Raw genomic sequence first — 23,545 nt, forward strand, 5'->3', positions numbered from 1 at the left:
TTCTATGTAATGTAAGACATTTATTTTGGTTACAGTTAGTGTTTTAACACTGATTTGTGATACAACAGACATTAAACTTACTTTCCTTTAAAACCAATTTAATACCTTCCGCTTTTCTATCCAGAAAACTCAATGCTTTCACAATCAAATTGCCCTGAAAGCTGACAGGAGATAAGTTAAGCTTTCAACCACTCTGCTCTCTCAAATGGAGAGGGGCTCTATTTCCAAGCAGGATAAAATCTTGACTTGGCGAGACCAGTACTGTTGGCTCTTCAGCGGGTCCTGACACCGGTCTTATGACAAAATCTCCCGAGAGGAAAGCTCCTATCTTCCTATTTTAAGATCAGTGCTTATTTTGATTAAAACATTAGCATCTTAACATTAACTTGTGACACAGAAGGCACCAACATTCCCTTTCAAACCATCACCACGGGTGGAACACAGTGCCACCTGCTGGTCATCATATTACATACCCTATGATTTCCAGGTGGTGGTAAATTCCAGGTGGGGATTCTCCAGAGAACCCTACAGAGCCAAAGGGACCTTAGAGGTCTTCTAGAGGAGTCCCCTTGTTTGACACATGGTGATCTCTGCTCTCCAGATCACTCAGAGTGGCAGGGAAACAGACCAGCCTGTGGAAAGTGTACTGCTTTAGATTTGAGAAGAAAACCATTTGGTGCTCTAATTTCACCTAAGTGGGGGTCTGCTAGTCAAAGAAAGGGATCAGGTCAGGGGAGAGGGTAAGGGCACCCTGAGTTCCTATTCCATCACCTCCCAGGGTGTAGAAAGCTGTCCAGAGACAGCTTCCACTCGCAGCTGGGCATGTGCTGGCTCTTACAATAGAATTTTATTTTACTCAAAAATTAGGAGCTAAATCTCATGAAGTAAATATAGGGTTTCTGGGACCAAAGACTACCAAGAAATCCCAAGTTATCAGCATAAAAGTAGTCCCAAAGTAAAGGCAGTAATTCTCCCAAGCGCCTTTCCTCCCTCTTGCCCCCACAAAAAGGACTTCAAGAGGTCCTGGTTAACTAGTCTAAGTAGCTGTGGCAGCTACCCTGGGGGGTGACCACTGCTTAAGTGTGGGAAGGGGAGCCCTAGCCCTAGGGCTCTTCCAGCAGTAGAACAGAAAGCTCCAACTTAGGGATGTTTCCTGGAGGAAGAGCCACATGTCACCTTCCTACTCACCACAGCCTGGCTGGTTGTACTCCATCCACAAAGTTATCTGGCTTTTGTGCACACGGGCTGGGTCAAGGGCATGTGCAGTGCACCTGGACACTCCCAGGGGCCTCCTTTCTTGAGGAGAGTAGTATGGGACAAGGAATTCAACTTCAGGGAGCAGCAAACTTGGAGCTGGGACAGCCCAGGCACCATGTTTTCAACCAGTTGGAACCCTAGTTTCTTTTTCTTAAAAGGTAACAATACATGAATAAGCTCTACCAACTTGATAGGGTTACTGAAAGGATCAAGTGAGTGTGAATGGGACAGTTCTCTGGGAACTGTGAAGTGAGGTACACAGGTCAGAGGATGGCCATTTCATTGAGGGGGGTGTATGTGGGCAGTCCGGTATCTGGAAGAGACGACAGATCCTAGTTTGTTCGGGGTGGCTGTGGTCACAGAGGCAGGGGAATGTCCAGGCTGTGCACTGCTGGCCCTGCGGCAAGAGAGGCTATTACACCTCGGAGGGAGGCCCTGCGGCACCCTGCTTCTCCCTGTCTAGCCAGAAGCCCCTGGTCAACTCTGAAAAAGGCACAATCCCCACCTCAACAGGTTAATACTGCCTGAATTTAAATTTAAAAGTGAATTTTATATACCTAACAGAAGTCCTTGGCTTTTCGCTTCTGGTAAAATCCCTTTTGCAAATCCTTGCAAGTGATCCTACCACGAATTCGGGTTTATGGGAGCTTGATACACCCACCAGAACACCACCCTGCAAATATCTGGTGCTCAAAAGAAGTGTTTTATTCTGGAAACTTTTTTAGACCTCTGCGTGCTAAGAGCTGGGGGTATGGCTGAGGACTACCTCTCCGTCAGGGAACCTGAAGATGATAGGAATGCATCACTTTCCATGGTGACAATCATCTAAAGTCCTAATATGACTGGGTTTCAATCAAAACTCCTACTTTCTGACAAATGTGCGTGCACGTGTGAGCGTGAGTGCTAGTGCATTCTGACATCATCCTTTAAAAGTCCTAAAAAGGGTTGTTCTGGTTTCTTTGCTCTGCCACCAGCCAAGTCTCCATTCGGATGCTCCACCGTGTTTCATTTCTGCCTGGCTGAGTCATTTTTGCTCCCAGGGCTCCCAGATCTTTCCTGGCACGGCAGAGCCAAAAGCACTACCTCTAAGTGGGCGGGGTGAGAGCCTGCTCCTCCATCCTCTGGCTGTGCTTCTGAGACACACACCCCCCTACACACCCACACACCCACATTGGAATTGGCTAACTCCCTCCTTCTGTCCTTGAAATAGCAACGGAGACAAAAAGCAGTTAGCACGAGTGGCTTGAGCTCACCAACGCTATAATTCAGGACAAAACCTTTGCAATTCTTCAAATGGTGGGGTTTTTAAATAGGCTGGAACTTCAACACCCTGTTTTCTAAAAAAATAAAATAAAATAAAACCACGCCTGAGGCATCGCTCTTCTGAGAGCAGTCCAGGGGAAATATTCCAAAGCAGCGAATTCTGAACGCAAGCCTTCCATAGGTTCACATTTTAACAAACCTATGGACTTACAGGAGTCCTCCAGGGGGTCTGCCCACCTGACGGCCTCTTTGTTTGGGTCTCTTTAATCCCACTGAAATACTTAAGATGCAGTCTCTTCATGGGAGTTTCCACCCACTAACAACTGCTGGCCGGGGGACCAGCTTCAGACCTCACAATGCGCCTCTGCCTATGAGCAAAGTGTGGGCAGCTGGGAGGAGCCGGGGGAGACAGGCACGGAGGGGAGAGAGGGGCCTGCGTTTGCATAGTTCCCTTACAGGGCTCGAGGTGCTGAGGTCCCCACTCAGGAGGGGACCCCAGGGTGGGGCGTAGGGAGCCAGAGAGGGAGGCAGGGGGGCCACGGACATCAGGAGGGGCCCCACTGGGCATCTCGAGCCTTATCCTTCCACAGACCTCCTGCCTTGGGTCATCCAGGAGGAGCATGTATGTCACAGGCCTTCCCCCTCCGTGCCCCCACCTCAGGGAGAAGACATCAGAAACTGTAAGCCCGGGACACACCGGAGAGCAAAATGCCTTCCTTAGCAAGCTTCTTTATACGCTCCCCAGGGGGGAGGTGGCCCAGGGCTGTGTTGGGACAGACTTGTGGGCAAGTGCCTGGTGATGCTGGGAGCAGGGTACACTGTGTTTCCTAAACATGGCGGCTTGGGACACCTCGACCAGGGCCTCCCCTGTCTGCCGCTAGAGAAGAGGCAGCGGGAGTGCCCTAGAGTTTCAATTTCCCCTCCTTGACTAGTTTGTCATTGAGCTGGCATAGCTGGGCCAGGAAACCATCGTTGGGGCCGATCTCACGGTTCTGCCTCACGATGCTCAGGGCAGACTTGACATCCATCTTCTGCCGCATCATGAGGTACGCGATAACTAGGGTTGGGGAGCGGCTGTAACCTTCCCGGCAGTGGACAAGGACCCGGCCTGAAAGAGACAGGGACGAGGGAGCGTGAGCTGGGGCCATCCCAACACAGCCCGACTCGAGTCAGAACTCTTCCGGGGGAAGCGCAAATGAAAAGTACAAGAGGCCATTGTGTACCCGCCCGGATGGAGAAGACGGAAAACACAAAGCATCAGCGAGGATGTGGAGCAGCAGGACTTCTATCTGTGGCTGTGCAGGGGGCAGTGTACGTGAGCACATGGCTCTGGCGAACCACAGGGCAGTACGTACTCAGGTTGACACATGCAACCCCCAGGGCCCAGCAGGGAGGTGCATGCATGTCCACCAAAGACACGCACCAGAATATTCATAGGGCAGCACTGTTCCTAGTGGCCCCAGCTGGCAGCTCCCAGAGGCCCTTCAACGGCAGGACCGATAAACAGTGTACGACTTACACTTAGAACACGGATGAGACACACACATAGGACATTTGTGAGTTCATGGAATAGGAGGGCAAGCAGAACTGCTCTGCGCTAACAGAAGTCTGGGTGGTAGTAACAGTGAGATAGGGAGGGAACACACTAGGGGTTTCTAGAGTCCTGGGGGGGAGATCTATTTCTTGATCTGAGGGCAACACACTGATCTGCACACTTGTGATACCAGCATTTCTCCACGTGAATTTTATATTTCAATCAAAAGCAAAACATACAGTGGCTCGGTCCATTAAGCATCTGTCTTCAGCTCAGGTCATGATCCTGGGGTCCTGGGATCAAGCCTGGCGTCGGGCTCCCTGTTCAGTGGGGAGTCTGCTTCTCCCTCTGCTCCTCCCCTGGCTCATGCTCCCCACTGCCTCTATCAAATAACTAAATAAAGTAAAAAAACAAAAAACAAAAAAAGAAAACAGAAATAATCCAAAAGTTCACCAATAGGTGAACACACAAACTGGGACACATCCATACACTGGAAGGTTCGTCAGCATTAAACAGGAATGAGCTATGGACACGTGTAGTGACCGAGATGGAACTCACAGCAATGACACCGGCAGAGGCCAGGCCAAGAAAGCACACCCACTGTGTAATTCCATTTACACAAAAGTCCACAAAATGTACACTTGTGTCTGGTGACAGAAAACAGAGCGGCAGTTGCTTAGAAATGGGAGGCAGAAGGAGCGGAAGGGAGAGGCCACAGAGGCGCCTGGGGCGAGACGGGTGTGCTCACACTCTCGTTTGTGGTCCTGGTTTCACAGGTATACACAGAAGTCAAAATGTCAAACTGCAGGCTTTAAATGTGTGATGTTTAAATGTGTTGAATGTCAATTATAACTCAACAAAGTGGTTTAAAAAGTAAAAGGAACGTGCATGTCAAATACAAACAGGAGGATAAAAATATCAAAACATGTAAATATAAACACCTGCTCACGGCTCCCCAAATGGCCCGCGAGGCCCTATAAAATCTGCACCCCCCCCTCCCCGCCCCTACATTGTCTCCTCTCTCCCTCCATCCCTTCACCAGCCAGCTGGCTTCTCAGCTTGCAAACCTCTCTCCCCAGGTGTTTGCTCTCCCACTCAGCCTCTCTAAAGCCTCAAACCCACTCCCAGCCCTTCTCCTCTCTCATCCCTGACTCCCTGCTTTCGCCCACCCGCCCCTCCCCCCCGCCTGGCCCCAGGCCAGAAATCTTCACTTGTTTGCTGTCAGCTTCCCCTGAGATGGAAAAGCTCCACAAGGCAGAATTGTCTGTTTGGCTCCCTGCTGCATCCCCAGCATTTGGTGAAAGAGAGCATCAACAAGTCCCAGCACATTTCATTTCCACCAGGGGTCCCCAAGAGCCCCAAGCCTCGGCTTCTCTCTGCCACCACCCACTCAGGCCACAGAGTGTTAGTTCAGGTCCTCATCACCCTCACCTCCACCCTCTTCACACCTCCAAACTGAGCTCTTGATCTACCCTCATCATCACCAATTCACCCTCTACCTAGCAGCAGGAAGGGGCTTTCTATATTCAAATAAAACCTATCACCATTTGCAGGGCTTCTTGTCTCCAAGGAGTGGCTTACAAGGCCAAGTACCCACGGCCTTGATACGTTCCCATGCTTTTCCCTACCCCTGGTGCCTTTCCACAAGTCATTTCCTCTATAGGGAACAAAGTCTCTCTCGGCCACCTGGCAAATTCCTGTCATCCCTTAAAACCCCAGTTCAAATATTTCCTTTTTCAGCATAGGGATTTAGAACCAAAATCTTTGGGGCATCTGGGTGGCTCAGTCGGTTAAGCCTCTGACTCTTAATTTTGGTTCATGTCATGGTCTGAGAGTCCTGAGATGGAGCCCTGTACCAAGCCTCCCCTTTCCCCCTCCCCCCACCTCACTCATGTGCACATGTGCACACACTCTCTCTCTCTCAAATAAATATATATATATATATATATATATATATATATATATATATATATATATATATATATATATTTTGCAGAAGCCAGAGAAGGGTGGTGGTTAGGAGGTGGGGTGGGGGGAAGTGGTAGCAGAGGCAGAGGGAGAGGGAAAGCAGACTCCCTGCTGAGTGCAGAGACTGAGGCAGGGTTCGATTTCCCAAACCTAAGATTATGACCTGAGCCAAAACCAAGAGTGGAATGCTCAACTGACTAAGCCATGCAGGTGCCCCAGAAAATAAATCTTAAAAAAAAAAAAAAAAAAAAAAAAAAAAAAATCTTTGAAGTCCTATGAATGTGGGTTTAAATTCTAACTTACTGGTTCTGATGGTTCCATTTGTCAGCCTGGCTTGTCTATGATGCTCAGCTGCTTGGTCAAACACTAGTCTATAAGGTATTTTGTGAATGTAATTAACACAGACTATCAGTTGACTTTTAGTAAAGGAGATCACCCTTGATAATGTGTTTAGGCCTCATCCAATCAGTCAAAGATCTTAAGAGCAAAATGTGAGGTTCACTGGAGAAAGAGAAATTCTGCCTCAAGGCTGTAATCAAGAAGCCCTGCCCGAGTTTCCAGCCTACCACTCTACCCCACAGATTTCAGATTTGCCAGATCCTACAATTGTATAAGACAATTCCTTAAAATATCTGTTTATTCTATTGGTTCTCTTTTCCTTCCTGGCCAATTTACTGGTTATGAACCCTAAGACCCACCTAACCCACCTATGCCTCGATTCATCATCTGTGTTAATAGTATCCATTGCACAGTGTTGTTAGGGGATTGAAGGAAACGTCACATAAAGCCCTTAGGCTAATGCTTGGCTTATGTAATGGGCAAGGACAGTGTGGTATTGATTTTAGGATACCCTACAACCTCTAGTATGCACTTGGTGCTCAATAAATATTTGCTCACTAGCCAAGTGGATGATTATCCACCAATGCCTAAATACTGCCATTATCCTGGAGGAAATCTGCTAGCCCAAAGTCTCTTGTGTTCCCATCACCCTGCCCCCAAAACATGACTCTCTTTCCCCGTGCCTTCCAAGCAGGAAGGGGGAGCCCTCCACTTTCCTGCCAGTTCCCTCTCTAGCCAGTATACTGAAAGTATGCAAAGTGGGGCTTTCCCTGCCTCACCACCTGGAACATATTTAGCAGTCCAGGGCTCACAGAGACAATGGGGAAGAGGAAGGTTTGACTCCCATCCTTCCAGGGCCCACTCAGATGCCATGTCCTCCATAAAAGTGTCCCTTGACCTTCCTGGCTAGAAGTGACTGCTTTCTCCTCTGAGCACTCCTGGCTGTTTCCCCTTCTCCAAAGTGATGGGCATCTGGCTCTCCTGAGCCCTGCACACTGCAGGAGGCCAGTGTGTTTCTGTTGACTCGCTTGGCCAGTCAATCCTAGAAGCATGTACACTTGGCATTAGAGCCCATGGAATTCATTTTTGTCACTCACTCAGTAATTATTTGCAGCATGTCTGCTATGTGCCCAATGCTGCATCAGGTGCTGGGGAGACAGAAGGGGACACAGTGGACCCAACTGAGGGCAGGCTTCATGGAAGAGAGAACACTATGCCCAGGGTTAAAGCACAAGGTGGAATTTGCCAGGGGACAAGATAGGGAGAAGCAGAGAGAACTTTCCAGACTGAAAACTCAGCCCATGCTGCCTCCTGCTGAGGCGAGAGGTCACAAAAAGCCAAGGTATGTTCCCAGTTGTATGGAGAGAGGAAACAAAGTCAGGAAGCTCTAAGTTCCTTAAGCGGATGACCAACCCACATACAAGAAGAGCAAAATCCATCCCCTTAACTGGGCCCCTCGTTCCCATCAACACAGGAACCCAATATAGCCGGAATGGCGGGGGTGACACACACAAGATCATGAAGGACCACAAAGGGCCTTACAGTAAAGTTGCAGATTCCCCGGGCAATAAAACTTCCCTCCTGAGCCCCAGATATGCGATAACCAGCATCTAGTACACACTGTTCACTGGAAATCATTCCAGGGGGAGGCTGTTGGGCACAAGAAGCAGAGACAGGCTAGAATCAGGGTATCAAGGCTGATCATACCTTCATGGGGCTCACTTCCCCTGAGAAGGCCGTGGTGAGGGAGGAAGAGGCCAGGGGAGGCAGCTTGAAGGTAAAGGCAGGCGCTGAGAGAAACAAGCTAAAAGGGAAAGGGCAAGTGGCCCAGCCTGCTCAACTGACGTTTGCCCTCTGCCTTCTAGGGTTTCCCCCAGGGAGGTCCTGCCTCCCTGCCTGCCAGCAACTCAGCAGTTCTGCTCAGTCTTAGATTTGGGTGCTGCAGGAAGCATTTAGAAAGTGGCTGGAAGATGTGGTCTGTGGGCCACAGCTTGCTAAGCACCCGCCTAAGCCAGTCATGGCTGCCCTGTTTCCCTGGCCAGGCGTTCATGTAAGCCAATTCAGCCACTGAGATGTGAGGGGAACCCCAATGAAGGGTTTCTGAGCACCCTTCTACTTGCTCTTTATTTTTATTTATTTATTTGAGACAGAGAGAAACCGAGCACGAGCCAGGCAGAGGAACAGAGAAGAGGGAGATGCAGACTCCCCACTGAGCAGAGAGCTCCATATAGGGCTCAATCTCAGGAACCTGAGATCATGACCTGAGCTGATGGCAGACCCTCAACCGACTGAGCCACTCAGGCACCCTTTTACTTGCTCATTAAAAAAAGGGAAGAAACACAAGGAAGAGATGGCTGCCTGGTCTTTTGCTATGCTTTGTTCTGCTAGGATGTGGTGACTAGGTCTACCACCGCCATCTTGGGACCATGAGGGGAGAACCCTGAGGGTGGCGTGCAAGAGAAAAGGGAAGCACCTCTTCCTGATGTCGCCACCAAGCTGCTGAATCAACCAGCCCCAGAGCTCCCTCACCTCAGGACTTCTTATCATGGAAGATAAAATCATTATTACTAAAGCTATTTGAACTGAGGGCATGGCGGGGAGTGGCTAGAAAGGAACTCTCAGGCAAAGTCCACTCAAACCCAAGGACCCCGGGGCTGCCATGGTGAGAAACATTTATAAATCTTGTGTAACATGTGGCCACTTGATAGGTTTTCCAAGAGGAAGCCAGTTGTGGGCCTGTTTTCTAGAAAAAAATCCAGTCAGAACTGCCTTGCACTGTTTCCTGGGCCACATGTGCCTTACCATTCTTTTGAGCCAGGGCCTGGTCGATGAAGTCTGCAGCCCTTTCAAAGTAGGCGCTGAGGTTGAACTCCTGCGTGTCATTGGCCTTGATGCCCAGGTAGGTAATGCCGGAGTCCTTGTAGAAGTTGGCATTGGTGTTGACGTGCATGAAGGACCTGCCCTCAGCAGCATTCAGAACATGGGTGATGCCTAGTTTCTGCAGCTTGGGGATGTCTTGAGCCACAGACCTGGACAGGAGACAGGAGCAGGGGGATGATTACCTGACCACCTGGCAGCCCCAGAAGGAGGAAGATGGAGAAGATTCTAAGTCTCCTGGCAAAGCGAGGAAGCCTCCACGCTTGGCCCCTGCCAACTTCCCCTCATCTTGTGACCCACCTCCCTTACTCCAGCCATATCTAATTACCAGCAGCTTCCCCAAATAGCTGGGGTGGTTTCAGCCCCATGCTGTTCCCTCTCCCTGGAATGCCCTTCTCGAGCTTCTCCATGGTCACACACCCTCTCATTTTCCATCAATATGCCCTGATCGCCCCCTCCATTCCATCTGGCATCATGTTCCCTATACTGTGGTGGTGGTACAGCCTACTGGCTCAAAACGGGCTCTAGAGTCAGACTGCCTGGGTCTGAGTCGAACCCTGAGACTTGCCAGCCAGGTAACCTTAAGCAAGCCACTTAACCTTTTGGTGACTCAGTTTCCCTATCTGTCAAATGAGGTTGACAACAATACCTACCCCCTGGGCAGAAGGATTAAATGATCTAGCCTAGGGATCCCTGGGTGGCGCAGCGGTTTGGCGCCTGCCTTTGGCCCAGGGCGCGATCCTGGAGACGCAGGATCGAATCCCACGTCGGGCTCCCGGTGCATGGAGCCTGTTTCTCCCTCTGCCTGTGTCTCTGCCTCTCTCTCTCTCTCTCTGTGACTATCATAAATAAATAAAAATTTAAAAAAAAAAATGATCTAGCCTATAGACAGAGCTTGACACCGTAGTCAGTGCTCTTCTAATGCCTGATTGTGATTATTTGTTCGGATGGGTAGGCTGTGAACTTTTGAGGGGGTAACCAGGTCTGTCTGCCCAGCACTTGCTATTGCACCCGGCTATAGGTGCTGAATGACTATGGGGTGAATCAGTGAGAAAGAATGAAATCAACACATCTTAGGCAGCCTCCTTCCTTGGACTATAAAGTGTGGCGGCCCCTCCAGTCCCCCAGAGGGGCCCTTTCCACCACAGACCACTAGCCACATTTCTGAAGCTCCCCTGGGTGAGTAAGCACTTGGGGACCAAGTGGCGCCAACAGAACTCTGGGGGTTATAAAACATTTGATCTGAATAGTCAAAGGGCTCCTTTATTTCATCTCCCAACAACATCCCAATTCAGACAACAGTTTATACTTTACAAAGTGCCTTCTCCGACATGATCTTGTTTGCCTGTCACAGCAGCCTGCAAGGAAGCCAGGCCTGGGCTTAAGCTTCCAGGACAGTGGAAGGACAGTGCTGGGGCTCACATGGGATGCTTAGGGGCAGAGCAAGGAGAAGACCTGACACCAGCCCTGCTCTGTCTTCCCCTCACTCTGCCTGGCATGTCCACATCAACTGCAGATCCTGAGATCTAGAAAATGAGGCTCATACAGACTCCTCTCCAGGCCCTGTGAGCCCTGATTTGGTTCAGGGGCTCCCTATGTGCAGGAGTACCCCCCCACACCCCTGGTCAAGTCAAAGCCAGATTCACTAATTGGGCTGGGGATGTGTTTCTCTACAGTGGCCACCGGCACTTTCCACCCTGGCTACCACCAGACATCCACCGCCTCGGTTTCCACTCGGGAAGGAGGGGCAGCTGAATGTGCCAAACTGCCCCAGACAGCGGGTTCTCCGAGGCACCAAGGCCACTTGCTGCTGGGGTGGCTGGACAGAGCACTATCCTCTGAACTTTGCAATTACGGAGCACTTCGGCTAAGGCCCTGGGACTGTTTCAGCTGTTCCTGCTCATGACACTGCACGTGGTTGTTAAACAGTGGTTGATTAAAAAAACAAATAACTCTGAAGGTGAATTTTCATTCACCTCCCTTCTCTAATTCAGCGTTCAACAAATTTACCGTTACCACTACTATCACTATGAATGTGCACTGTAAATGCCGGACACACAGTAGGTGCTCAATATGGTGAATGAATGGATGGAATGGATGAGACAGTCCCCACGAAGGCAGGACCTGCCTTAGGGACCCCTTCTTGCCCCGCGATGACCCTCATTTTTGTGGCAGCCCTTAGCAGGGTAAGCAGCAGGTCCTAGTACAGGACAGGGGATACAGACATGAACAAGGCATGGTCTCTGTCCTCACAGTCCCTCAACCACCCTGGGCCACCATTTCCTCCTGGGTCAAAGGGGAGAAGGGAGTTAGTTCTGGGTTTCTAACGCAGACCCTGGCCCATGGAACTTAGGGCGTTGGTAAACCAAACCCTATCTGGAAGGCAGGGGAGGGAGCAAGGAAACCCCAGCCCAGCTCTCCGGATCCCTCATTGGGAGTATTTCGATTCCTTGATCTGGCCTGCCCAGCCGGGAAAGTTCCACGCCCGATCTGTGACGTCAGCCAGTTGCCATGGCAGCGAAGGCAGACATTCCGCGGTGACCTCACTGCAGAACCAGGCAGATGTCACATGACGCGCGGGCTGGAGACCGGCCGGGTGACAGAGGGCCACCTGTTAAGTGATCCCGGTAGCCCGACCCCGCCCAAGGCCAAGCCCCTAGCGGCTGGCGGCTTCGGGCCGGACGCCCGGGGACCCGGGCCCCCCGCGGGGGGAGGACGCGCGGGGCCGGGGCGGGGTCTAGCCCCTCCGCCCCACTGCGCGGGGGCGGGCGGCGACTCCAGCCCCTGCCCGGCCCCGCGGGGCTCCCGGAGGGCGGCCACGCCCCGCACCCCCCCCCCAGCGCCCGCAACGCCCCGACCCCGGCTTTCGGGTGGGCGGGGCGCCCCAGCGGCGACTCACGCGTTGCCCACGTAGATCCTGGGGGTGACCTCGTTGCAAGGCTGGCTCGGCAGGCTGTAGCAGCCGCTGCCGTCCGACAGCAGGTCGTTGAGGTCCTGCACCGAGAGCTCGAACGGGCCCGACATGGCGGCGGCCGGGCCCTGCACGCCGGGGCAGCAGCCTGCGAGGGGAGAGCCGCCGGGTCAGCTGGGCGGGGGCTCCGAGCGGGGACCGCCCCGTCCCGCCCCGGAGGCGGGCCCGCCGGGCGCGGGAAAAGGCGGAGCGCGGACCGCCCGCGCGCTCTGCTCCCGGCGGGAAGGCGCGCCGCCGCCGCGGGCGCTCGGGGGCCCTGGGCCTGTCCGCGTCCCGCGAGTTTCGGGGGGTCCCCGGAACCCCCCAAGCTGGGGCCTTTTCTGCATCATTACAAACGGGGAAGTGCAGTAACATTGGACTAAACGCAGGGCGCGATCAACGTTCCCAGTGACCGGGGCGCACACAGGTGTCGCCTAGTTCTTCCAGGATTACCGGGACACCCGGATTCCGCCTAGGAGCCCTGACTCTTGCCTGCTGCGGAGCAGCGGCACTGACATCACCGGGGTGCTTGTCAGAAATGCGAAACCTCCGCCCCAGCCCTGCCCAACGAGAATGTGCATTTTACAGCACCCCCCGCCCCCCGCGATCCTTACAAAGGTTAAAGTTTGAGAAGCCCAACTCTGAGGTACATTTCTTCCAGTATTTCTTGAGAGCCAGCATCGTGCTTCAAAGCTTGGGCTCTGTGCAGCCAGCGTGGCATTGACCCTGGAGAATTACTTAACCTCTCTGAGGTGGCTGGGGGGGGGGGGGTGCGGGGAATGAGAACACTAGTACCTAACTCCTAGGGTTGTTTGAAAGATTTAATGTGACACTCAAGGAGAGCGCCCAGCACTGTACAGTGAGGACTCAGTTGGTGCCCTCCCTCTACATCAGCCAATGTGATGAGCACCCACTAGGTGCTACTACGCCTGTACTAGGGTGGAGCGGAATCAGGTTCCTTTGCAGCCCTTCCAGGAGCAACTAACTGCCAGCCCACCATGAGCCACATCAGTGTTGGCAACTCCTCATTTGCTGAAATCGCACTAAAGGCAGAAGACAGTCTCTGTCCTCCCCTACTGCCCATGGCTGTTTACCCCACCCCTCGAAAAAAACAAATGTCCTAGGAATTCAGGAACCAACCCCTCCCCGCATCCTGAGCCCAGCCCTGCTACTAACTTGCTTCTTGAGCAGCAGAGCAGGCTGTTACTTTGGACCTCAGTTTCCTCATCTGCAAAATGAAGAAATTGGATGAGATTATCGTTAAGGTCATCTTTCACCTCCCCCCAAAAGCTTGTGATCTCACACCTCCACAAGATCCACTGTAGTGGAGACTACTTAGCTTGTAGTTGAAGGTATGTAACCAAGGCTAGACTTCTCCATCCCCACCCCCTAACCCCTACCTGGTGCCTTCCCACCCCTCCCAGCACATCACACCTTTTCCCACTGGTGTTGGTGGCATCCACGTGTCAGGCAGGTGGGAGAGATTCTGAGTCTTGCCCTTCATCTTGACTTGGACCTGTGTTAGCTTTCAAACAGAAGCCCGGGGATCGTCAGGCATGCTCTGCTTCTCCTCTTCCTTCCCCAGGACCTGTCCCTGATGTCATAACAGGGTAACTATGACAACCTGTCATGGGGACCGCTAAGTACCTCACAGAGGAGCCTGGGTGCCTCATTTCTTAAATGAGACTAGGAAGAGAAGATGAACAATTCCCTGGATTATCTAGCCTACCCTGTAATCGTCTCGAATCACAGACAGAGCACAATCTTCAGGAAGAAACTGGACTTTGGCCACTACATATTTCACAAGAATAGAATACAAATAGGTATGTGGGCAGTTGGGGCGAGACACCACAATTAGGGGTTCTGGAAGGGTCCACCTTACAGATATTGACATTAAACCAGCATAGTATGACTTTGTGATGGTTGGTCTTATCTGCTGGGTTGGTTGGGTCAGGTCAAGAAGACCATTGGAGTCAGTGACAAAATTTACCTTCCACCAGGAGTTCAATGGATGGAAATGCTCACTCAAACTCTTTAAAACCAAAGTCAGCTAGAGAGGGAGTGGAACTCCAACTCCCAACAGGCTAGTTGCATTGGGAAAGGATGGGAAAGACTCTTTCATGTGTCTGTTTTACCCATTCTGGCCCTCACTTTCTGTTATTTGTGCTAAAAACTCTTTGAAGATGCCAGTTAGGGAAATGTAGCTACTAAAATTCCTGAACTGGGGAAAGGTCAATTCAAAATCATCACATTAATGAGTCGGGGAGGTTGTCTAGGATGTGAGCAGGCTTTTTGAGGCGGCTAAGAGGACTTCTGTATGGTAACATAGATCTCTCTTATCCTTCTCTAGTGAAACCAGCTGTTGATACCAAACCTCCAGCGGCGCACACACATCACATTTTAAAACTGAGCAAACTACAGGTACTTGTTGTTGCCATCTGCGGATGTACTTTATTGATTTCTCTCCATGTCCTGAGGAAGTCAGGTTCCCAGAGCCTTATAAACACCCACCATTCCAGAGACTTATTAAGATGCTCTACCCCTTGCACACCACACCCGTTCCTACACTCTGCTCCCAGTCTCCACTGTGGCCCACAATTTCCCCCTTTCCCACCATCCTGGAGAAGGGTGATGCTGAGCATTTGGGTGTTGGACAATGTCACCATGGTGGAGTATGGTTTCTTACCAGGGTGAACAAAAGCGGATCGACAAAATCGAATACGAAAACAAGCAACTGTGTCAGAAAATCGCCAATGCCCATCGTGGCCCTGCCAAGGTGGATTGCTGGAACGAATATTTTTCCAAGAGGTAGCATTCTTTCTCATCTTTTCATTTTTGGAAAGTCAAAATTGACTTTTCCCTTGTTGGGTTTTAGTGCAAGGTTCTCCTGAGCAGGAGGTGTACTTGAGAGACGGTATCTCGATGGGTAGCCAAAGAGACCGGGTTAAGGAGAATGAAAACTATCCAAAACGGAGATCTTTCTCTGGTGATAAAGGGCTAACTTTTATTGCATCTAAGAGACTTTTTTGAAGTCCTATTCAGAGTTGGTCACAAGAAAATACTGCATGCTCTTGTAGAATGGTGACCGTAGCTGGGACTGACACAGCATTCTTTTTTTCTTTTAAAGATTTTATTTATGGGATCCCTGGGTGGCGCAGCACTTTGGCGCCTGCCTTTGGCCCAGGGCGCGATCCTGGAGACCCGGGATCGAATCCCACATCGGGCTCCCGGTGCATGGAGCCTGCTTCTCCCTCTGCCTATATCTCTGCCTCTCTCTCTTTCTCTCTGTGACTATCATAAATAAATAAAAATTTAAAAAATTTTTTGAAAAGTGAAAATCCTCTTTGGATTTCTTTAAAAAAAAAGATTTTATTTATTTATTTGAGAGAGAGACAGAGCACAAGTGGGGTGGAGGAGGAGCAGAGGAAGAGGGAGAAGCAGGCTCCCCACTGCGCAGAGAGCCCATTGCAGGATTTAATCCCAGGACCCTGGGATTATGACCTGAGCTGAAAGCAGATGCTTAACCAAGTGAGCCACCCAGGTGCCCCTGACACAGCATTCTTGAGTCAGTTCCTCAAATATTTCCTGAGGAACTACTATCTACTAAGTCCTATGAATACAAAGATGAAAAGAGATATATATATTTTTTTCCTAACATCAAAAAATTCAAGACCTATTAGGGGAGATGTTTATGTAAATAATAATGGAGAATAGCCAGGGCTACAAAAGAAGTGTATGCAGGAAAGAATCTGGTGGATGTGTGTGTGTGTGTGTGTGTAGGAGGGAGTGTCAAGATACCTTTCCTATATCCTTATATATCTGAAACAATTGACAGGTGAGATAAAGTGAAGCAAAATTGTCACCAGCCTTTTGTGATGTGTCCATAGGCAAGACCTTCCTCATCATATAAACCAGACATTCTCCGTCCTGGTTTCACATAATAATTCCTAGGGTGCTTTTACAAAATGCCAATGCCCAAGCTGCACCCAGACCAGTAAAGTAGAAACTTCTAGTGGACATCAGGGTTGAAAACTGCTGATATAAACCTGCCAATGTTGTGCACGCTCCCCAGAGTGTAGTCTAGTTCAACAGATGTATGGGGTCTCACGGCTCAGTGAGAAAGTCTGTTCTCTGCACTTAGGCAGCGCGGGTTTATGACATTACTAGTTCATTCAAGAAGGGAATTTTACTCTTTGACCATCTCAGGATTTTGTGTTTTTCAGTTTAAACAGAGAAACAAGGAACCGAGAACTAGTGAGAATCACCGTGGAAAACCAGGGCATTCTGAAGAGGCTTAGTGATCGCAAACCCCACTATGACCGCAGGTCATCCGAGATGGACTGGCAGGCACGTGGCTGCTCTGTGTCTCTTCCTTGCGCACACACAGTTCGTCTGTGTTCAGAGTAGAGTCAGTTGCAGAAGAGCCTCCCTATGCGGCTGAGGGAGAGATCATGAAAAATGCAGTAATTGGTAAAAGAGAAAGCACCCAGAGCAAACAAAGCTAATGACAGGAGCGAACCATCCAGGAGCTAACCCATTTGCTCCTTGGGAGCAAAGCCACCATGCGTCAGTTTCAGAAAATATCTGGTAGCATTCTCCCTCAAGCTTTAATTCATTTAAAAAAAAAGACAACGTATAAGCAAAAAGGAGGAAAGGGTACATGATTCAGTGTGTAGTTGATTCCCTTCATTTAGGAATGACCTTTCAAGAAGGAAAAAGGAAAAACGCCTTCTGCATTTATTTTATTTTTTATTTTTTTTAAGATTTTATTTATTTATTCATGAGAGACACACAGAGAGAAAGAGGCAGAAACACAGGCAGAGGGAGAAGCAGGCTCCATGTAGGAGCCCAACTTGGGACTCGATCCCAGGTCTCCAGGATCACACCCTGAGCTGAAGGCGGTGCTAAACCGCTGAGCCACCAGGGCTGCCCAATTTTTTTTTTTTTTTTTTTTTTTTTTTTTTTTATTCATGAGAGACACAGAGAAAGCCAGAGGGAGAAGCAGGCTTGTGCGGGGAGCCTGATGTGAGACTCGATCCCAGGACCCTGGGATCACAACCTGAGCCAAAGGCAGATGCCCAACCACTGAGTTCCCCAGGTGCCCCCTGTGATTTTTCTTTTTTTTTGTTTTTTTTTAAAAAAAACAACAACAACAAACTAACCACTCCCTCCCTTTAGTCTGTAAGCCTTTTCTAAGCCAGCCTTAGGAGCTAGAACTTCAACTTTAGCACCAGCCCCCTGGCATTGACATAAATCTGATTTTCTCCCTTTAAGAATTCAAGACGCTATATCAGAAATACGACAAGGTATCTTCTCTCCCGAGATGATTAGGTATGTCTTACCATGGCTGCTTCTTATTGGGGAATACAGTGATCATGGTTGATACCAAAGCCCTAAGAACTGTACAGATGGAGCACAAGGGACCCAGTTAAAGGGATGGATTTAGCCCTTCTGTAATATAAGGGAACTTAGAGCTCTCTATTTCCTCTCTCCATACGAGTAGGAAGTGACTGGCTTTTGTCATCAGCTTTGAGTCTTTACGTGAGTCTAAGGGGAAGTGATTTGTTCCAGGAAGATATAAACAGGAGGTCTCATGGTTTTAATGTTGTGCCAAAGTTCCATTACAGGTCTTTGTCACTATTCAAGTACTGTTGTGTTGGCATTTTGCATTACTTAACATTATTAGTAATGACTAAATTTGTGTGTGTGTGTGTGTGTGTGTGTGTGCTGTTCCTGAGGAGAAGGATAAATGGACACTCAGGCTTTCCAAAGAATAGCTCCGTATAATTGATATTTCTCTATTTCTCTTCCTCTTTTCCCCCTGAATACAAGGTTACTCACCATGGAAAAGATACGAGAGAAAGCCCTAGGATTTCTTAGCTACTTAGAATTTCAAGACACTCCTAAGTGGCTGAATGCTCCATCTTAGGATGCTACAATAAAGCTTGGAACATAAAATGAGTAAGTTACATTTAAAGTACCCAAAGGCTTTTAAGTCCCATCCCCAAATGGAGACAGAGTAGGGCAGGCAGAAAGAAAGATGCAAGCATTATTATCTGGGGCTCTGAAAAGAAGTTTCTATGAGACAGAAAAAGAAACAACTTTTTAAAACATACACCATCGCCACCATCCTAGAGGGGAGGAAGGTTGGTGTAAGATGACCCAGCTGCCAAGTGCCGCGCACTGTCAAAATGGAGAGCAGAAGCACTTGATAAGAGTAAGGTTCAGATAGCACAGAGAACAAATGCCATTAGTCTCTCTGTGAATATACAACACTGGAAAAGAATGCCTCATTGAAGTTTCTGTGTATTCTGTTCATCTATAGGGAGCAGCAACAGTAAAAGTGTCATACATATCTCAAAACATATGGCAAGACAACGCTGCATGACTGCTCTGACTGGTCGTGCTGGGTTTGAGCCTAACTTTTTAAACTTTTTATATTGCAAGAGAGCAGATCTTAAGTGTTCTCATTACAAGTAAATAAACTTTTTATTTAAAAATGATTAGATTCACAGGAAGTTGCAAATTCACAGGTACATTTGCGAAAATAAATGTACCAGGGCTGGGGAGGGGGCTCCTGCACCCTTCACCCAGCTTCCCCCAAAGTTAGCATCTTGTTTAACTATAATATGATATCAAACCAGGAAGCTGACATTGGTAGAATCCATAGGGTGTATACAAATTTCACCAGTTAAACGTGCGTGTGTGTGTGTGTGTGTGTGTAGCTCTATGTAACGTTATCACATGTGTAGTTTTGGGTAACTATAGCCACATTCAAGATTCATAGTTTGTACCATCATCAAAAGACTCCATGGTACCACCTCTACCCCTTTTAGCCACAGCCCCCCTCTTCCAGTAATCACTAATCTGTTTTCCATCTCTGTAATTATGTTATTTCATGAGTTACATAAATGGGATCATGTGGTATACATCCATTCTTTTGAGACTGGCTTTTTGTTGTTGTTCCATATAGCCTTGAAGTTCATCCAAGTTGTATGCATCAAAAGTTCATTCCTTTTTACTGCTAAAGTACTATTCCATAGTATAAATATACCAGTTTGTTTAACCATTTGCCTGTTGAAAGACATTTGGGTAGTTTCTAGGTTTGTTTTTTGTTTTTTGTTTTTGACTATTGTGAATAAAGCAGCTATGAGTATTTGTCACAATTTTCTGCATGACAGTAAGTTTAATTTCTCTGGGATAAATGCTTGAGAGTACAATTGCTGGGTTGTATGGTAAGCCCATTTTATTTTATTTTATTTTTAAATATTTTTTATTTATTTATGAGAGAGAGAGATTCAGACAGACAGGCAAGAGACACAGGCAGAGGGAGAAGCAATCTCCTCGCAGGGAGCCCGATGTGGGACTCCATCCCGGATCTCCAGGATCACGGCCTGGGCTGAAGGCAGTGCTAAACCGCTGAGCCACCCGGGCTGCTGGGCTGCCCGGTAAGCCCATTTTAAAAGGAACTACAAACCTATTTCCAGAGTGGCTGTCCCATTTACATTTCTACCAGCAATGGATGAGTGATCCAGTTTCTTGACATCCTCACCAGCATTTGATATTTCTGATTTTAGCCATTCTGATATGTGCATAGAGACATCTCATGTGCTCTTAATTTGCATTTCTCTAGTGATTAATGAAGTTGAACATCTTTCATAGGCTTATTTGTCATGTGGATATCATCTTGCATGAAATGTCTGAATATCTTTTGCCTGTTTCCTGACTGAACTGTTCATTTTTTAATATTGAATTTTGAGAGTTCTTTATTATATTCTAGACCAAATCCTTTGTTGGAAATGTGATCTGCAAAATATTTTCTTTCAGTTTGTAATCTTTTAGTCCTCTTTTTAAAAAAATATTTATTTATGATAGACAGAGAGAGAGAGAGGCAGAGACACAGGAGGAGGGAGAAGCAGGCTCCATGCCAGGAGCCTGACACGGGACTAGATCCGGGGACTCCAGGATCATGCCCTGGGCCAAAGGCAGGTGCTAAACCACTGAGCCACCCAGGGATCCCCTAGTCCTCTTTTTTTACAGATTTTATTTATTTATTCATGAGAGACACAGAGAGAGAGGCAGAGACACAGGCAGAGAGAGGAGCAGGCTCCATGCAGGGAGCCCAATGCGAGACTACTCCCAGGACCCCAGGATTACACCCTGGGCCGAAGGCAGACGCTCAACCACTGAGCCACCCAGGCGTCCGTCTTTTCATCCTCTTAACAGGGTATTTCATAAAGCAAAGTATTTTAATTTTGGTGGCATCCACTTTATCAACGATGAAACTGTTCTGTGTTTTGTCTATATCGACATCAATATCCTGGTTATGACCTTGTGCCATAATTTTACCATCTGCTTCCCCTGAGGAAACTGGGTAAAGGGCACATAGGATCTCTATGTTATTTCTTATACCCATGTAAATCTACAATTACCTCAAAATAAGAAGCTTAAAGAGTGAATCAATATGTCCAATTATAAATTCATTATTAACTGGTTCCAGTTTATCTCATTTTGAGGAATCACTTCAATCTAGAATCTAGATACCCAGATTAGAAACCTGGAGGTCATCCTTTACTTCACTATCTCACTTTCTCCTTCCCCCTGACTATGTATTCTCTTCTTTTTAATTTTTTATCTTTTTAAAATATTTTATTTATTTGTTTTAGAAAGAGAGAGAGAACTAGCAGGGGAAAGGACAGAAGGAAAGAAAGAAGCAGACTCCCCGCTGATCAGGGAACCTGACTCAGGGCTCAATCTCAGGACCTGAGCTCATAACCGAAGCTGAAGTCAAACACTTAACCGAGCCATTCAGGCACCCTAGCCCTGACTACATATTTTCAATCCAGCACTCCTACTGCCCAGGGTCTGCATGTGCTACTGTTAGCTTCCCTTCAACTGAGAATGTCTTCATTTTTCTTTCCTTCCTTAAGGATAATTTCATCACATATAGAATTCAAGAGTGATGGTTCTTTGCTTTCAGCACTCTATAAATGTTGCGTGACTTCTTTCTGCCTCCATAGTTTCCTTTATAGGCAATACTAAAATAGAACTTGAATTGGTGTTTCTTCCTGGTTGTTTTCCCTGTTTTTCAGATTTTTTCTTAGTCTTTATAAAGTTTTTAGAAGATTAATTATGATGTATCTTGTGGATTTATTTGGTCTTAACCTACTTGAAGTTTATTGGCTTCTTGAATCTGTAGGTTTCTATCTTTCACCAAATTTGGGGATTCTTCAGCCATTATTCCTTGAATACTTTTCAGTTCCACATTTTCTCTCCTTCTAGGATTCCAATGATCCAAACATTGGCTCTTTTGTTATTGTCCCACAGGTACCTGATCCTTTTCTTTTTTCTTCCAATCTGTTGTTCAGATTGAGTAAATTTTATTGATCTGTCCTTAAGTAACCTGATTTGATCTTCTGTCATTTCCACTCTACTACTGAGGTCATCCAAGTTTTAACTTTCACAATGATTTTTTATTTCTACAATTTCCATTTGGTTCTTTCTCATAACTTCTATTTCTTTGCTAAGTTTTCCCATTCAAGAGAATTTGCAATAGCTTGTTGAAGCATTTTTATCACAACTGTTTTAAAATCCTTGTGAGATAAATTCTAACATCTGAATCATATCAATATTGGTATCAATTGATTGTCTTTTCTTTACATTGTTGTCTTCCTGGTTTTGGGTATGATGAGTGGTTTTCTTTTTTTTTTTTTTCTTCAGTTTTAGCAATTTTCTTTTTTTTAAGATTTTATTTCTTTATTCATGAGAGAGAGAGAGAGAGTTAGAGACACAGGCAGAGGGAAATGCAGGCTCCATTCAGGGATCCTGACATGGGACTCGATCCTGGGTCTCCAGAATCATGCCCTGGGTTGAAGGCGGCACTAAACCACTGAGCCACCCAGGCTGCCCTGATGAGTGGTTTTCCATTGCATCCTGGACATTTGGGTATTATGTTAGGGATCTTTTAGTTCTATTTACATCTTCTATTTTAGCGGATTAGGAATCCTGTTTAGGTTTAGTGTATTATTCTTGGTTCTTTTATGAGTTTTCATTCCAGTGGAAATTCAGCTTTTTGTTTGTTTGTTTGGTCTTTATTTTGTTTTTTTTTTTCGTTTTATGATTTTATTAACACAAATACAACATGCATATAAGCTGTCTATTCATTTTCTTCACTGTGCAGCCTGGCATTGGGATTGGTGATTCTGATGGCCAACTGGGCTACTATTTCCACAATGGCTTTGAGGTTCTTGGCGAAGACATTGTTAGCACTGTCTGCCCAGTGAGATTTGTTGCACATCAACAGCACTTCAGGCTCCTTGACATTGTGGACTAGGAACTTCAGAAGCCACTGGACAGCATATGCTTTGTTTGCTTGCTCCCATAACCAATACTAGGCATCAGGATCTGGTCCTTGAATTTTCTGTGCACCCTCCTCTTAGTGCCTCTGGATTTCTGCTTAATTTTAACATGCTGATCTGATGGGTGCTGGATGAACTTCTTGGTCCTCTTTTTAACCATCTTAGGCTTCACCAGATGTCTGAGGGTGGCCATGATGCTGAGGAAGAGATGGCAGTGCTGTTTTCTGAGCCCTTGCAATACTGTTCTGGTCTTTGTTGTTCTTTGGGTGCTGCTAGGATTCCTGCTCAGTCCCTCCTGGCATCTTCTGTGGTGTCAGAAGGTGCCTCCCTGGATTGCATGGTGTTGCTGGGCGACCTTCTGCAGAGGTGCAGGCAGACATTGCTGCCACTGTGTGGAGTAGGGAGACATGGGGCTTTGCTGCTGCTGGGAATGAATTGGGCCACTTGCTGGCATCCTGGTGTGAAACTAAGGTAGGGGCTCCATGTAGGTCTCTACTGGGCTCCCTGTCCTTTAGCTGAGAAAGCAAGCTTTCCTTTCTTTTTTTTCTCCCCCCCCCTTCCTCCTCTATGCCTGTTGGTGGTTGCAGGCCCCTTCAGAGCTTAGTCCAGGGTATATGGAAGATGAAAAGAAAACCCAAGAAACTCACCACACTGTTGTTCCTCAAGCCCTGAGGTCCCTAGCAAGTCCACTATCATCTTTCTAGGGTTTTAAAAAATATTTTATTTACTTGAGGGAGAGAAAGCAAGAGAGAGAGCAAAAGTACGAGGATCACAGGGAGAGGGAGAAGCAGACCCCTACCAAGCTCACAGCCTGACTTGGGGCTCATTCCCATGACCCCGAAACTATAACCTGAGCTGAAGGCAGACACTGGGATCCCTGGGTGGCGCAGCGGTTTGGCGCCTGCCTTTGGCCCAGGGCGCGATCCTGGAGACCCGGGATCGAATCCCACGTTGGGCTCCCGGTGCATGGAGCCTGCTTCTCCCTCTGCCTGTGTCTCT

General features: G+C 48.0%; 2 protein-coding genes across 3 annotated transcripts in view; one reads left to right on the forward strand and one right to left on the reverse strand.

Annotated features, from left to right (window-relative positions):
• On the reverse strand, positions 1-13,786 carry DUSP3 (dual specificity phosphatase 3). Its single transcript, XM_072780764.1, has 5 exons — positions 13,623-13,786; positions 13,365-13,416; positions 12,138-12,297; positions 9,164-9,390; positions 1-3,628 (listed from the first exon to the last, which is right to left on the reverse strand). The coding sequence occupies exons 2-5, from the start codon at positions 13,414-13,416 to the stop codon at positions 3,423-3,425; spliced, it is 645 nt and encodes a 214-aa protein (XP_072636865.1). The 5' UTR covers positions 13,623-13,786; the 3' UTR covers positions 1-3,422.
• The window catches only part of CFAP97D1 (CFAP97 domain containing 1), a 16,737-nt gene continuing 6,582 nt past the window's right edge, over positions 13,391-23,545 (forward strand). Inside the window, exons 1-6 of one of the 2 annotated variants that reach the window (XM_072780766.1) lie at positions 13,391-13,540; positions 13,774-14,011; positions 14,539-14,609; positions 14,878-14,996; positions 17,463-17,519; positions 18,021-18,149. In XM_072780766.1, the coding sequence (XP_072636867.1) occupies positions 13,888-14,011; positions 14,539-14,609; positions 14,878-14,996; positions 17,463-17,519; positions 18,021-18,117 (468 nt within the window). In that variant the 5' untranslated portion in view covers positions 13,391-13,540; positions 13,774-13,887 and the 3' untranslated portion in view covers positions 18,118-18,149. Of the gene's footprint in view, positions 13,541-13,773; positions 14,012-14,538; positions 14,610-14,877; positions 14,997-16,411; positions 16,536-17,462; positions 17,520-18,020; positions 18,150-23,545 lie in introns of those variants that run through there. The other variant, XM_072780765.1, reaches the window with a different exon arrangement.

Source organism: Canis lupus, chromosome 16 (genome assembly GCF_048164855.1).
Source record: "Canis lupus baileyi chromosome 16, mCanLup2.hap1, whole genome shotgun sequence".
Classification (NCBI taxonomy): domain Eukaryota; kingdom Metazoa; phylum Chordata; class Mammalia; order Carnivora; family Canidae; genus Canis; species Canis lupus.